The 13520-nt window shown below is 47.8% G+C and overlaps 1 protein-coding gene across 18 annotated transcripts in view; it reads right to left on the bottom strand.

Annotated features, from left to right (window-relative positions):
- PPP2R5C (protein phosphatase 2 regulatory subunit B'gamma) overlaps positions 1-13520 on the bottom strand; it is a 120632-nt gene that overhangs the window by 28943 nt on the left and 78169 nt on the right. For all 18 annotated transcript variants that reach the window (XR_007190279.2, XM_057318659.1, XM_057318652.1 and 15 more), the window contains 3 exons: positions 3393-3503; positions 2252-2344; positions 2035-2165 (listed from right to left, as the gene is read on the bottom strand). Coding sequence is in view for 17 of the 18 variants with exons in the window: in XM_057318659.1 (XP_057174642.1) it covers positions 2035-2165; positions 2252-2344; positions 3393-3503 (335 nt within the window). In the remaining variant the exon portion in view is untranslated. The remainder of the gene's footprint in view (positions 1-2034; positions 2166-2251; positions 2345-3392; positions 3504-13520) is intronic.

The following is a 13520-nucleotide window of genomic DNA, read 5'->3' on the forward strand; positions in this document are numbered from 1 at the left end:
GAATCCACACAACATGCTTGCTTCTGATCGCGTCAATCAAGAACGACAGTTACAGAAAGACCGCTGCAACACAAAAGCGCCGTACTCCGGCACTGAGCCGGTGAGAACAAACCAGATCGTGTGCAAGAACTTGCAGGTAATGTGAATATTTTAGTTATTATCTTGAGTTCCTCATGATCTGTGATTCTTCTGCCTGAACAAAACCTACATTTTAACGAAAAAAAACCCCCTCATTTTAGGTAGAGCTTTAATTTTAGGCCTAAAAGATCAGAATTTAAATTGTACCTGTTCTTTGCTGTTTAAATAATGTATAGAATGTTTTGACAGAGAAGTACCTCAGCCACGTGATGATCCTGTTTCGAAGGAAGCATGTGGCCAAGAAGGAACTAGGAACACGGCATCTAGGAAACATGACGTCCTTCTCTGATCACAGTCAGAGGGACGGGCTGCAGAAGCCCCAGAGGCTGTTGGTCTCTGTGGTGGGATCTCCATCTGTCTCTGCCCTCTTCTCCCCTGCTGGGTCATGGTGCGTAAGAAGGGACCCGCCTGGCCTCTGTGGTCTCTTGGCGATGGCCTGCGTGTCACCCTCACTCCATCACTACGGCTGGATGGTGTGAAATCCACCTGCTTTCCTATCTCACAGGGGGACCTGCACACATGCTGTCACCACTAGGATCTGTCACTACCTTCAGCCAGTCTGGAGTCGGGGGGCCTTCAAGGCAAGCTGACCCAGGAAGCCGAAATTCTTAGAATAAACTGCTCATAGTAAGTTTTGCAGGGACGGATAAGACACATTAACTCTTTCATGCATCCACATTCATTCAGTGCCGCCACAGGCCAGGTGCGAAGCTGTCGCTGGACGGGTGTGATAAAGACGCTGGCACCATGCCTGCCCGCAGGGAGACCTGTCTGCCAAGCCAGGGGGGCTTTCTGGTGAGGGGATGCGTCTGGAAGCCTGGGAGGTTGTGGAGAAGGGCAGGTGGAAAGAATGTTCCAGGAGGCGCTAGTGTGGAAGGAGCCTGGAGGTGAGCAGAAACACGAACGAGGAGGGGCGCCTGGGTGGCACAGTCTTTAAGCGTCTGCCTTCGGCTCAGGGCGTGATCCCAGCGTTGTAGGATCGAGCCCCATATCAGGCTCCTCCGCTAAGAGCCTACTTCTTCCTCTCCCACTCCCCCTGCTTGTGTTCCCTCTCTCGCTGGCTGTCTCTCTCTGTCAAATAAATAAATAAAATCTTAAAAGAAAAAAAAAAAAAAAAAAGAAACATGAACGAGGAAGGCCGGGCACGCCCAGGACTTAGGCTTATCCATCCAAGCGTGGCCAGTCAGTCACCCATGTGACTCAGGCGGCAGCAGAACCCTGGGGATGGTGGCGGGTGGGTGCAGACCTGTTCAGAGTCAATGAGAGGCGGTGCCCAGGATGGGGAGGAAGGGAGTGGGGGGGCGGGGTTAAGGTGAATACTGCACTTGGAATGTCACGGAACATTCTTTCATGAGCCATGGGGCTGCGCCCTCCTCCATGTAAACCCAGACAGGGCAACTTCTGCACCCAGCTCCCCAGACCGACCAGTCTCCATGGTCCCGCAGGCCTAGGGATGGCTGTGCCCGCCTGCACCCGCCACTTCCGGCAGGCCCTCCTCTGCCTCTCCAGTATAGTTCCCCAGCTTGGTGAGGGCTGCTAAGGACCCCTGCTTTATTCCTCACTCCTGCCTGCTGAGACGCACTGGCGAGGATGAAGTAATTTGCAGGTGCAAGGAGTGAGAGTTGGCTTTGGACAGGTTCTGGGTGGACTCACACCCAGGATAAAATGCAAACAGAGGAAGACCATGTGGTGAGATGCTGGGGGTGGGTGAGGGAGGGGAGCGGGCAGACAGGGAGGGGTGGGGGAGGAAGAAGGGGGCCGCTGTGGCCCAGCACGCCACGGGCAGGCTGCTCCCACTCCCCAGTCACATGCCAAAGGGAACGATGGGGGTGGGGGGCACAGAGTGTGAACACAAACATCATCACGCAGGGATAGGTCACCCACATACCGACTTACCTATAAAATATATTATTTATCTGCTTTCTGATGTAAGCTCTTAAGCCTAAGAATTTTCCATAGATTCTGTGAAGGGTAGTTTTAAGAAAATCTCTCTCTCGAGGATCTTCACTGTCGAAGAGCTCTAAAAGCTTCAAGAAGAAAAAGACACTTAGTGAGTCAGTATTCCCGCTCTGTAGATGACGGCTTTTGTAGCTTCAGCTAACGTGTACCTTACCTGCAATACAAACTTCTGATCAATATATTTCTTCGCTATATTAGGTTGGAAATCTGGAGACTCTAAAAATCTTAAGAAAAATTCATAAACAAGCTAGGAGGAAAAAAAACAACAGTGAGTCAAATCACATGGTATTTTATTAGATGGAGATTAAAGATACACCAAGAGTTGAATCTCTGTCTGAAAATATTAAGCCTTAAAAGAAAAAGCCACGTATCTATAGAATTAATGCCAAATACCATGGCTTCATTTAATTATAATTGATGATGGTAATTGTTTTATTTAGCTCAGAACCATAGACTATACCCTTAAGTCGCATTTAAACAAAACGCTACCCGTGGCGGGCATCACTGGCGCTGAGCTGGTGCTGCAGGGAAACCGTGGGGCAGAGCGGCTGCAGTGGGGTGGGACCTGCAGCCCCCCGCGAGCACGTGTCCTGGCAGAGCCGGGTGGACAGGAAGCGGGGACGGCTTGGTGAGAGGCTCATGGGCGCAGTCACCAGGGCTGGGACGCTCCTCCCCTTCATGAGGGGGCTGCATGCTGTCATGGTTACACAGCAATCCCACATGCCTCGGGGAATGTCCTGCCCCCGAGACAGCCCCCCTTTGTGATCTGTTCCCCATCTCACTCTCCATCTCCCCTCCTTCGGACGACCCAGGCCCTGATGCGGAGCGTGGCTTGCCCACACTGCTCACGCTGAACTCAGCGTCTTCTCAGGCATCCAGCCTGATCTACGATCAACTTTTTGCCTTACAAATGTGTCAGAAAAAGGTGTGAGTCAGCAGGTGAGCTTTGGGGTGCGTTAAATCTAAGTGCTGAGAACTGGGGGAGCTTCTATCTGCAAAAGGCCTCGACCTGATGGCTCTCAATGAAGAGGTCACTTCCATTACAAACATACCGACAACTCTGTATCTTTGTAGTTGTGTCAAGGGTCCAAACAGACAAAAAAAAAACCACTCAATGTTCTCACTTCTGCATACAAAATAGCTTTCTTGTATGCACAGGTTTGCAAGGTCAGAGGTCCATCTGCAATGAGCTGGAGTGAAGCCCTAAGGGCCAGTACACTTGCTTTAGAGACAAACCCTGCGAACACACACACTTCACTTGCCCCTGTCTCTCGGGCGCTCTCAGCGTTCAGTACCTGTAGATGAGGCCAGGCTGCTTCTAACGTGGGCTCGTCTTCCTCGGGGTCAAATTCTGCTCCCGTAGGATTGGAGGAAGGTGGTAACGTTCGAAACATGTTAACTGCAAACTAAAATCCACATATTCTCAAGTTATAACCAGGACAGTCAAGGTATTTACAGAAAACATGAAAAAAAACATTTACAGAGAACATTAAAAAAATATTTACAGAAAACATCTTAATTCTAATGATAGCTGCTTCCAGTGGTTATCTGGCTCGTCCTTATTCTTAAGATTTCAGAAGCAGTGTGGATCCCTGATGAGACCTTGGGTCAAAACTGCAGTGGGAAACCTGGCCCGTGGACAGACGGCTGCTCGACTCTGAGCTGCCAGACTCATGGACAACCAGTACCAACCAGTGCTGGTGGCGGCGGGGAGCCCACGGTCTCCACCGTGCGCGGTAAGTGCCAAGCAAGGAGGCGGGGGCAGTGCTGGGAAGGAAAGGATGAGATGACGCAGGAAACGGCAAAGACTAAAGAACTGGCCTCCTGCCCTGGAGGTCCCTGCGATCGGCACCGACAGACCATCCAACGGCAGCCAGCTGTGTGCCCTGGGGCTGGACGGTCATGGTCTCTGTCTCGATACGAAGAAATGACTTAGGAAGAGATTTCCCTGGAGTGTCAACGACCCCCTCCTACAATTTGCTACCCATTTTTCTTTATATTGTTCTTCACTACGGACTCCCACCACGTTTGTTACTATCATCGCTCTGCTTATTTCCAACTTCATAAAAGTCCGTGTTTTACAGCTGTTTCTACAATAAAATCCAGAATTTTCTGGAATACTGGTACACTTTAATGCCCATATGGTGTAAAGCACAATGCTGATAAATTTGTGATATAAATGTTGTTTTTCCTTATCATCAATTTATAACTTGCTCTTCCTTTGTAGGAAGTTTAAATGTGATTAGTTACCTTCCAGAAGCTCTGAACCCACCACACGTGCGTTATAGGACTGGGCTCCGGTGACGGGCACTGACAGATGACCACAGCAAGGCCTCTGTCCCTCCACCCCCCACAGCACACAATCCAAACACTGCCACACAAGGTAAGACTCGGCTCCAAGAAAACGAGCGGGGGGGTATCTGTGGACAGCCCGGGGCAAACCTGAGGCCCAGCTGTCCCGTTTCGCAGAGATAGAGCTCAGACTCAAGGTCATCCATTGTGTTTCTTCTCGTCTTTACTGTTACTGACACTGAACTCCGAGCCCTAACATCGTGCTCCGTGAAGGAACACGCCCACACTTCAAGCCGTCAGCTATAAAGCCCTGAACCTCAAACATTTGTTGTCTGTGTCGCCCGAGAGGAGCGAATGCAAGGAATCATAGCAACGGGGCTGAGATAGTACAGGAACGGAAGGAACAAAAATATGGTTGGAAGTCCAGAAACAAGTAAAAAAAATCCTTTGGTTAAAAATAAAATACTCCTAAAACTAAGTAGAAAGTAAAAAAGGTTTGGAACCTGTGAACAGGGTTCTGGAGGAGGCCTCTCAAGTAACAGGTGACTAAGGGACAGAGGCTGTGACAGGTGCTGCCAGGTACACAGGGCACGTCCTGTCACCGGCCCCCAGGGGACGGGGTGGCGAGGGACTCTCCTAGCACCCTGATCCCCAAGCCCACAGAAGAGAACAATCGGACAGAGCTCCCACACCAAGGAAAGGCCGCACTTGGGCAGTACCTCCCCCCCTCCCCCTCAGAAGACCGGTCCTGTCACCCGAGCCTTCACCCCTTCCTTTCCAGGCTAGGAAAGTGCGGAGAGCGGGGTCAGATGGAGTCTGAGGCCCATACGGCCGTGTGGCATTCATGAGCTGGGTTTTCCATCCTCTCCCTCAAAGCAAAACGGCTGGGGGCTGCAAGACGGTCACCCAGAGACTGCAGGTGTCTTGGAGAGAGTGAGGCGGAGGAGAGCCGCAGGCCCAGCGTGGGAGGGCGGAGCCCACCTGGCGTCCCTACGTGGTGGAGGCGTCTGTGGACACACACTGGGCCTGCCTCTCTTGGAGACTCGTGCGAGCAGCCCGTGACATCTGAGTCCCATACAGGAAGGGGCAAGCACGCGGGCGGTGGCTGCCCTCCTGTGCTGCTTGGGTCCAGCAGGCCCCCCCGCGGGTCCCTCACTGGCCAGGCTGCCCGTGGGGACTGAAATGTGACACCAGGTGGGACAGCTGTCCCCAGAGAGACTAACCAGGAGCAGGAAAGCAAGAGTGGACAGATCGTGGCTCATCCGAGAGCACTCTGTTATCAGACGTTACTGTGAGCATCACTCGTGGAGGTATTTGTAGCTGCGGTCACATCGGCGATCAGCTGACTTTAAGCACAGGAGATGACCCCTGAGGACGTGGGTGGGCCTCGGCCACTCAGCTGAGAAGTCGAAGAGCAGAACTGTGGCTTTTCCTGAGGAAGAAAAAAATCCCCCTGTGGGGGTGGCCTCAGCTCCCGCCCGAGGGAGTTCCTGGAAATCCATCTCTCGGGCTCTGTTTCTCTCTTTAACTGTTTCCCTGGTAGAACTCTGCAGGCACACCTGCTCAGTTAATTCTTAGGAAACTGGTTAGAGTCTACCAGTGTTCACGTGAAGCTAATGACTCCAGTTCCAAGTTGAGGCCCAGTGCGGGGTGTTTGGTCACCTATGGCCCAAACCCAGACGCGGAGTCAGGAGTCTGCAGGGGTGGTAGACCACCTTGCTTTTACGGCAAAAGTCCTCTTTTCAGTATCTTTGAAGGACGACCACCCCAGATCCAGGAAGTTTTCCTATTGGCCAACTCTAATTGATACGAAGTTATTTCCTTCACAAGACAAAAAAAATCTGACACTAACTTCTACCCGCCTTTCCTAGCATATCGTGCTGCGTTAGTTCAATGCTTGGCTCCAGAGAAGGCCAAATGCATAAAACTAACATTTGGAAAAAAGAGCAGAAGGCAAACAGTTTGCCACCTCAAATTATTCTTGGGTTTCAATAATTCTGAGCACAAAAGCTTCGGGGTCAAGCCGGCTGAGCGCGGTGGTGCCGACATCCGTGTGTGAGGAGGGAGGGCCGAGCTGCCAGATGTGCAGAGTTCAGTAGGAGCAGGAAGGCTGGTCTTCGTCATCCTCAGCCACAGAAAGGAAGGGAATCTTGTTTGTCCTGTAGGTCGGATGTGGACCAGATGGGTTCATTTTAACCTCTCGGCTCACACTGAGTGAGAGTGCACCCAGAGGTGTGGACCCGGCCAGGATCAGGCCACACAGCAGAGGGCAGCAGGGCCCGGTGGGGATGGGCTCCCAGCCCTCTTCTACCCAGAAGCAGGAACTGTGCCCTGAAAAACCGGCCCACGCCTTGGTTTTCTCACATGTAGAAAGAGGGTGAATCTTCTCTCTGCACTGGGCCCATGTGAAGTGGGACGGGGCGCACACGTGCGGATCCTGTGCACGCGGGTGTGCACGGATGTGATGTGCACGGCGGCCGGGTGGGGCGTGGACGGACTCTGTAATATTAGGAAGCACCTGCTTTCACAGCTTTCTCGACACTCCTACTTTCAGTACTTAAAATCAGCCCTGCAGATGCTCTTCTCCAGGGTGCTAAATTTACTGAATTAGATGCAAACCTCACTGGCTTGAGAAGCAGCCTTGTGGGAAATTCCTGCGATTCAGCAACATCACGAGGGCTTTCTGCATCTGCGATATTCTCGGCCAGCGGGTGAAGTAACACAGCGCCCGTGCCGTGACGTCACCGCAGTACGGCAGGACACGCAGAGGTCTACGGTACGAAGAGACGCTCCGAAGAAGAACACTGACGCTCTAACTTCAGGCACAACGGGTCAAGGAAGGTGGATTATTCGGTTCTTCCTTCTCAACCAGAGAGGCTACTCCACCACTGTGTATATTGTTTTATTCACAAGAATGGGCTTTACAGAGGCGAGTCTGCCAAAGGCCAAATCTCAGTTCCTTCTCAGTTCCTCCCACAAACAGAAACACTAGGTTCTGAGAGTCATGAAATACATGTCGGGGCGGGGCGGAGGTGGGGAGGGTGCCCGTCGACATTATTATTTTTTTAAACAGAAAACTGCATTTGTTTGTAAATGTTACAGCATACCTGGAAAACCAACAGAGGCAACAGAACGACCATCGCAGCTGGGCTAGGATACAAAATCCAAAAACACAAATACAAAACTAACAGCAACACCCTCTCCGCTAACGAGAACGTGATTAGGGAACAGAATTAATGAGAGGCGCCTAGGAACTCAGTTCCAGAAGTGACCGAGAGCCTGGGAACTCGCTGCCCAGTCACAAGGCCCCAGTGGAGAGAGCATAGAAACCCTAATAAAGGGCAAGTTAGAATATCTGAGTGAACAGAAAAAACTTCAGGCCCCGGTGTGAGGTGACATCCTATTACAAAGGTCACTTCGCCACAAAGAAATCTGCACACTGAATGCAATCTTAAACATAATTCTAACTGGATTTTTGATGAACTCAGAGAACATACTATAAAATTTAGGGGAGTAATAAAAATCCTAGTGGCGGGGCGCCTGGGTGGCACAGCGGTTAGGCGTCTGCCTTCGGCTCAGGGCGTGATCCCGGCGTTCTGGGATCGAGTCCCACATCAGGCTCCTCCGCTGGGAGCCTGCTTCTTCCTCTCCCACTCCCCCTGCTTCTGTTCCCTCTCTCGCTGGCTGTCTCTCTGTCAAATAAATAAATAAAATCTTAAAAAAAAAAAATCCTAGTGGCAATCTTAAAAGAAAATCTGGGTCTTTCCTCATTTGTAACGTTAGTTCAAGCCTGTTTTCACAGTAGAGTCCAGGTGTCGTCCTGGGGAATGCACACACAGCAGGACAGCCAACTTAAACCCAGAACACCAATACTCACATTGAAAGTAAGTGGTTTGCACACCCTCATCAATCAACAATCAGAGACCGTCTGAGCAGAAAAGTAACACTCCATGTTGTCTGCAACAAGGCCCCTCTAAATGTAAGGATACAAATAGGTCAAAAGTAAGGAAAAAGACATACCAGGTTCACACTAGTCAAGAGAGAGTGGAAGTGTCTATATGAACCTCAGAAAAAGTAATTTTTGGAGCAAATAAGATTACCAGGGATAAGGAGGGTCACTCCATAATGATAAAGGAGTCAACTAATAAATACTAATATTTACACACTGAATAACATGATGTAAAACTTGACAAAACCACAAGAAAAAAGAGACAATAAACAATCAAAAAACAGAAAATGAACAGCCCTAATTACAACAGCACCAAAAGATGAAATAAATTTATGAGTCTGAAAAAATACACGGAGGATCCATATGCTGAAAGCCACAAAACAAATAATGCCAAAATGGAGACATACTATGTTCATGGACTAAAAGGTTCAACACTGTTAAGGTATCAGCTCTCCCCAAATCTACATAGTAATGCAAGTCCAATCAAACCCCTGAAGGATATTTTGCAGATAACAACAAACCGATTATAAAATTTATATGGAAAGGTATAGTAACTAGATAGTCAAACAACTTTGAGAAAGAAAAACAAGATCGAAGTACTCACACTACCTGACCTCAGAATTTACTATGAAGTGACAGCAATGAAGACCATATGGTATTGGCGAGCAGATCCCTAATCAATGCGACAGAACGGAGTCCAGAAATAGACTCACAGATACGGTCAAATAGCTTTTGACAAAGGTGCACAAGCACTTCAAAGAATGATTAGTCTTTTCAACAAATGGAATACTTGGATATCCATATGCCAAAAAATGAACCTCAGCCAAAATGAATCACAGACCTAAATGTGAAATGTAGAAACTATAAAACCATAAAACTTTTAGGAGAAAAATCTGTGTGAGCTCGGGTTAGGCAAAAACTTCTCAGATACGACACCAAAAACAGCATAGTCCACAAAAAGAAATCATGTTAGACTTCACCTGAACTAAAACTCTGTAAAAGACACTATCAAAATAAGAAGACAAGCCGTAGACTGAGAGAAAACACCTGCAAATCACATAACTGGCAAAGGTTTTTATCTAGAACACGTAAAGAAGTCTCAAGCTCAAAAATAAGAAAACAACAAACCCAATTAAAGCATGTGCAAATGATTTGAATGGACACGTCACCAAGGAAGACCTACAAATGACAAGCAGAGGAAACAGTGCTCGCATCATTAGTCATTAGGGAAATGCAAATCAAAGTCACAATGAGGGGGCACCTGGCTGGCTCGGGCAGTGGAGCGTGACACTCCTGATCCCAGGGTTGTGGGTTCGAGCCCCACGCTGGGTATTAGTGAAAAATAAAATCTTTTTTTTTTGGAAAGACTATTTGAGAGAGAGAGAGAGAGAGAGAGAGAGAGAAGGGGGGAGGGGCAGAGGGAGAGTCTTAAGCAGACTCCACACTGAGCAGAGTCCAAAGCCAGGCTTGCTCTCAGGACCTGAGCCGAAAACCAAGAGCTGGACGCCCAACAGAATGCACCACTCAGGCGCCCCAAAAATAAGATCTTTAAAAGAAAAAAAGCCAAACAGAGATAAAAGGGCTGAGGACCCCAAATGCCAACAAGGGTACATCCTACCTGCTGGTGGGGGTGCACATATGGCACAGTGGCTTCGGAAAGCAGTTTAGAAAGTTAAACATGACGTGACCCAGGAGTCCTGCATGTTTCCCCGAGTTAAATGAAAACCTATGTCCAAAACTTGCACATGAAGATTTATAGTAGTTTTGCTGCCCAAGATGGGAACCCACCCAAATACCTCTCCAGTGGGGAATGGGTAAACTGAGGTACGTCCATGTCGTGAGGTGCTACTGGGTGGTTAACAGGGACAGACCGCTGGGGTGATCTCAAACCCACCACGCAGAACGAAGGAAGCTGGACTCAAAAGGCTACAAACCATGTGAGCCCATCTACGTGAGTCTCAGGAAAAGACAACATGGTAGAGCTGCGGACAGATCAGTGGGGGCTGGGGACAACAGGGGAGGAGGGTAATGAAACTGTTCTCTGTTTTGCTTGTGGTGGTGATTACATGATTATATGTACTTATCAAATCTCAGAGAACTGTTCACTAAAAAGAGTGAACTCTGCTCTATGTAAATTAAGAATTAATTTTAAAACATGCTATGAAAGGGTACTTCTTGGCCGTAAGTTCCCAGACCTTGGTTTACAACGCCCTCAGTGTCTCAGTAATTTCTTCACTGTGCCCCTAGATCAAAAGACAGACCCTTCCACTTCAGAGCGTTAAAACCCCCAGCTTTACTGGGGTGTAACTGACATACCATTACTGTGTTTAGAGTGTAGGGGTTTAAAGAGTACAATCTGATATGTGTATGATATGCATACATCTGAGAAACCATCACACAAGATAATGAACATATTCACCCCCCCCCCAAAGTTCTTAGAAGCCTTTTGAAAAAATAATACACACAAATCGTTTGGCTGGAAGCGGGGATGGTGTAGGCAGAATTGGGGAGGGGTGGAGGAAGGAGAAAAATTAACTTTTACTTCCTATGTTTTTATATTTATTTCACTTATTGAAAACAAACATGCGTTTCTTTTATAATTTAAAAACATTAAACAAAACAAAGGGAAGTTCTCCCAAAATAATTGGAACAAATCTCCAAGAAATGGCTTACTGATATTTAAAGTAGAAAAATCATTCTCTGGGTTTCAAAAAGCACCATATGTTTCATCTTCCTCTAGCTCTCTGCCGGTGTACATCTCTAACCCATGTGTCTGTGACTTTGGCTAAACTCAAACAACGGAGCACAAAAGGGGAATGCATGAATTAAACCCTCACTTGAGAGACATCTGTACACTGAAGCTTTAACTGGTTAATATACTATCTCCTTTATTCACAACATGCTTTCCTCTCCCATTTCCAAAATATCTTCACCCTTACAGCAAGCAGTGCTTTCCAGAACACACTGTAAATATCAGATGTAAAAACAGACAAAGGAGAGCGTCCAACGTCAACCCTGAAGCGAGCACCAGACAATTACCCTGCGGCTGTGGGCAGGACACCTCTCCCAAGGACCCAAGAAACACTGCTTTGCCCTAATAGAAAATGTTGCCTTGAACCCTAAGCATAAAAGAACAAACCCGTAAGGCACTCTCTGGTCATTTACAAGCAGTACACATGAAAATGATGGGACGGACCCGTCCTCCCTGGAAACCCAGCATGCACCCTGGTAAGAACAGCATTACCTTCACTGTACAGCTAGGGCTTGGTGGTGGTGGTGGTGGTGGTGGTGTGTGAAGAAAACATATTGATTTTTTTTTAAAAGATTTTATTTATTTATTTGACAGAGATAGAGACAGCCAGCGAGAGAGGGAACACAGCAGGGGGAGTGGGAGAGGAAGAAGCAGGCTCCCAGTGGAGGAGCCTGATATGGGACTCGATCCCGGTACGCCGGGATCACGCCCTGAGCCGAAGGCAGACGCTTTAACGACTGCGCTACCCAGGCGCCCCAGAAAGCACACTGATTGATTTTTAATGATGCCAATGTGGTACATGATCATTATCAAAAGTTGTAAAAATTACAAAAATATGGTAAAATGGAAAAATCCGCATAACCACAGCATCAAAAAGCGGCTGCATGTATACCCCTCTGGGATACATGGAGGCTCCCGGGTGAGTAAGGGCGACGGTGTCAGGGAAGACACTGTGTCTCATTCACGGTCGTCACCCAGAACCGCGGATGTAGGCCATTCTGGAGCGGTCCATTGACGTGAAGTGCCGGGAGCCTCCCAGCTCATCCTGCCTCCGATCTAACCAATTCCTTCTCTGATCTGCAGGTGGCATTACTACTAGGACTGGTGTTAATGTTTTCGTCTACACAGAAAGCTCCACACGGAATGAACACCTACTGAGCTTACGGAAAGCACCAGCCTAACTCAGAGGAAGGAATGGGAGAGCAAAACCGGTCTTTCTCTCCTGGGATTTACAGCCTAGGGGAGGTTAGTGTTGTCACTGGGGTTCAGTGGGCAGTGCAGGAAGGCTATTCAGAGGTTATTCTGAAACTTCTGGTATGCTGAAGAAGGACCTGGGAAACACGCGGGTACAGGGAGGCACCCAGGTGGTGCTGCGGCCTCGGAGCAGTGCCCTCCTGGAAGAGTGGTTCTCAAACTCTTCGGTCTTGGGACCCCTTTAAACTCCTAAAAATTACTGAGGACCCCAAAGAGCTTTTATGAGTCATTTCTGCTGATGTCGACTGTATTAGAAATTAAACCAGAAAAATTTTAAAAAACATGAAATCTATTAAAAAATAACAAGCCCAGTGTCTCAATATAAATACATATTTATGAAAAAATCATTTTTCGTAACAATTAATGTTAGTTATTTCATAAAATCTCACATCACATAGAATACAGGTGACTCTCCTGAACAATGCGTGGGTTAGAGGTGTCAAGCCACTGCACATAATTTCCGACTCCCCCAAAACTTAGCCACTAATTAAGCCTACTTCCTGATACCATAAACATTAACACATATTTTGTGTGCTACATGTAGTATACGCTGTGTTTTTACAATAAGGTAATCTAGAGAAAAGAAAATGCTAAGAAAATCTTAAGGAGAAGAAAATACATTTATAATACTGTATTTATATATTAAAAAAAAAAAATCCACGTATAGCTAGACCTTCCCGGTTCAAACCTAAGTCGTTCACAGGCCAACTGCATTTCCCAAAATGAAAAAAAATTTAGGGAGAAGAGTGGCATTTTTTTTTTCCATTTCTGCTAATCTCTTTACTATCTGGCTTAATAGAAAACAGCTGGATTCTCATGTCTGCTTCTATATTCTGAATGTTGGTTTGGTTGAAATACAGGAAGAAAATGTCTCTTACAGTTAGTAGTTGGAAAAGGGAGGAGGAGTCAACAGCCTTTTCGGATAACCGCGGACTTCTGTGATACTATACCCAGACTTGACAAATGGTGGTTTTCCTTATCAAGAGCCAATGGTGTGTCTTGCACTTTGAATGGGTCTTGGGCCCACGAATGATGATGGAACATCATTTATTGGGAATTTGGAAAACACTGGTTCCCTGGATTATGCAGATCTCCTGGTGGGGACTCATTTTGCCCGTTGGGTCCTATCACCACTGACCTCAGCAGGAGAGCCCATGGCCCAAGGAGGCTGACGGA

Source organism: Ursus arctos, unplaced genomic scaffold, assembly GCF_023065955.2.
Source record: "Ursus arctos isolate Adak ecotype North America unplaced genomic scaffold, UrsArc2.0 scaffold_25, whole genome shotgun sequence".
Taxonomy (NCBI): domain Eukaryota; kingdom Metazoa; phylum Chordata; class Mammalia; order Carnivora; family Ursidae; genus Ursus; species Ursus arctos.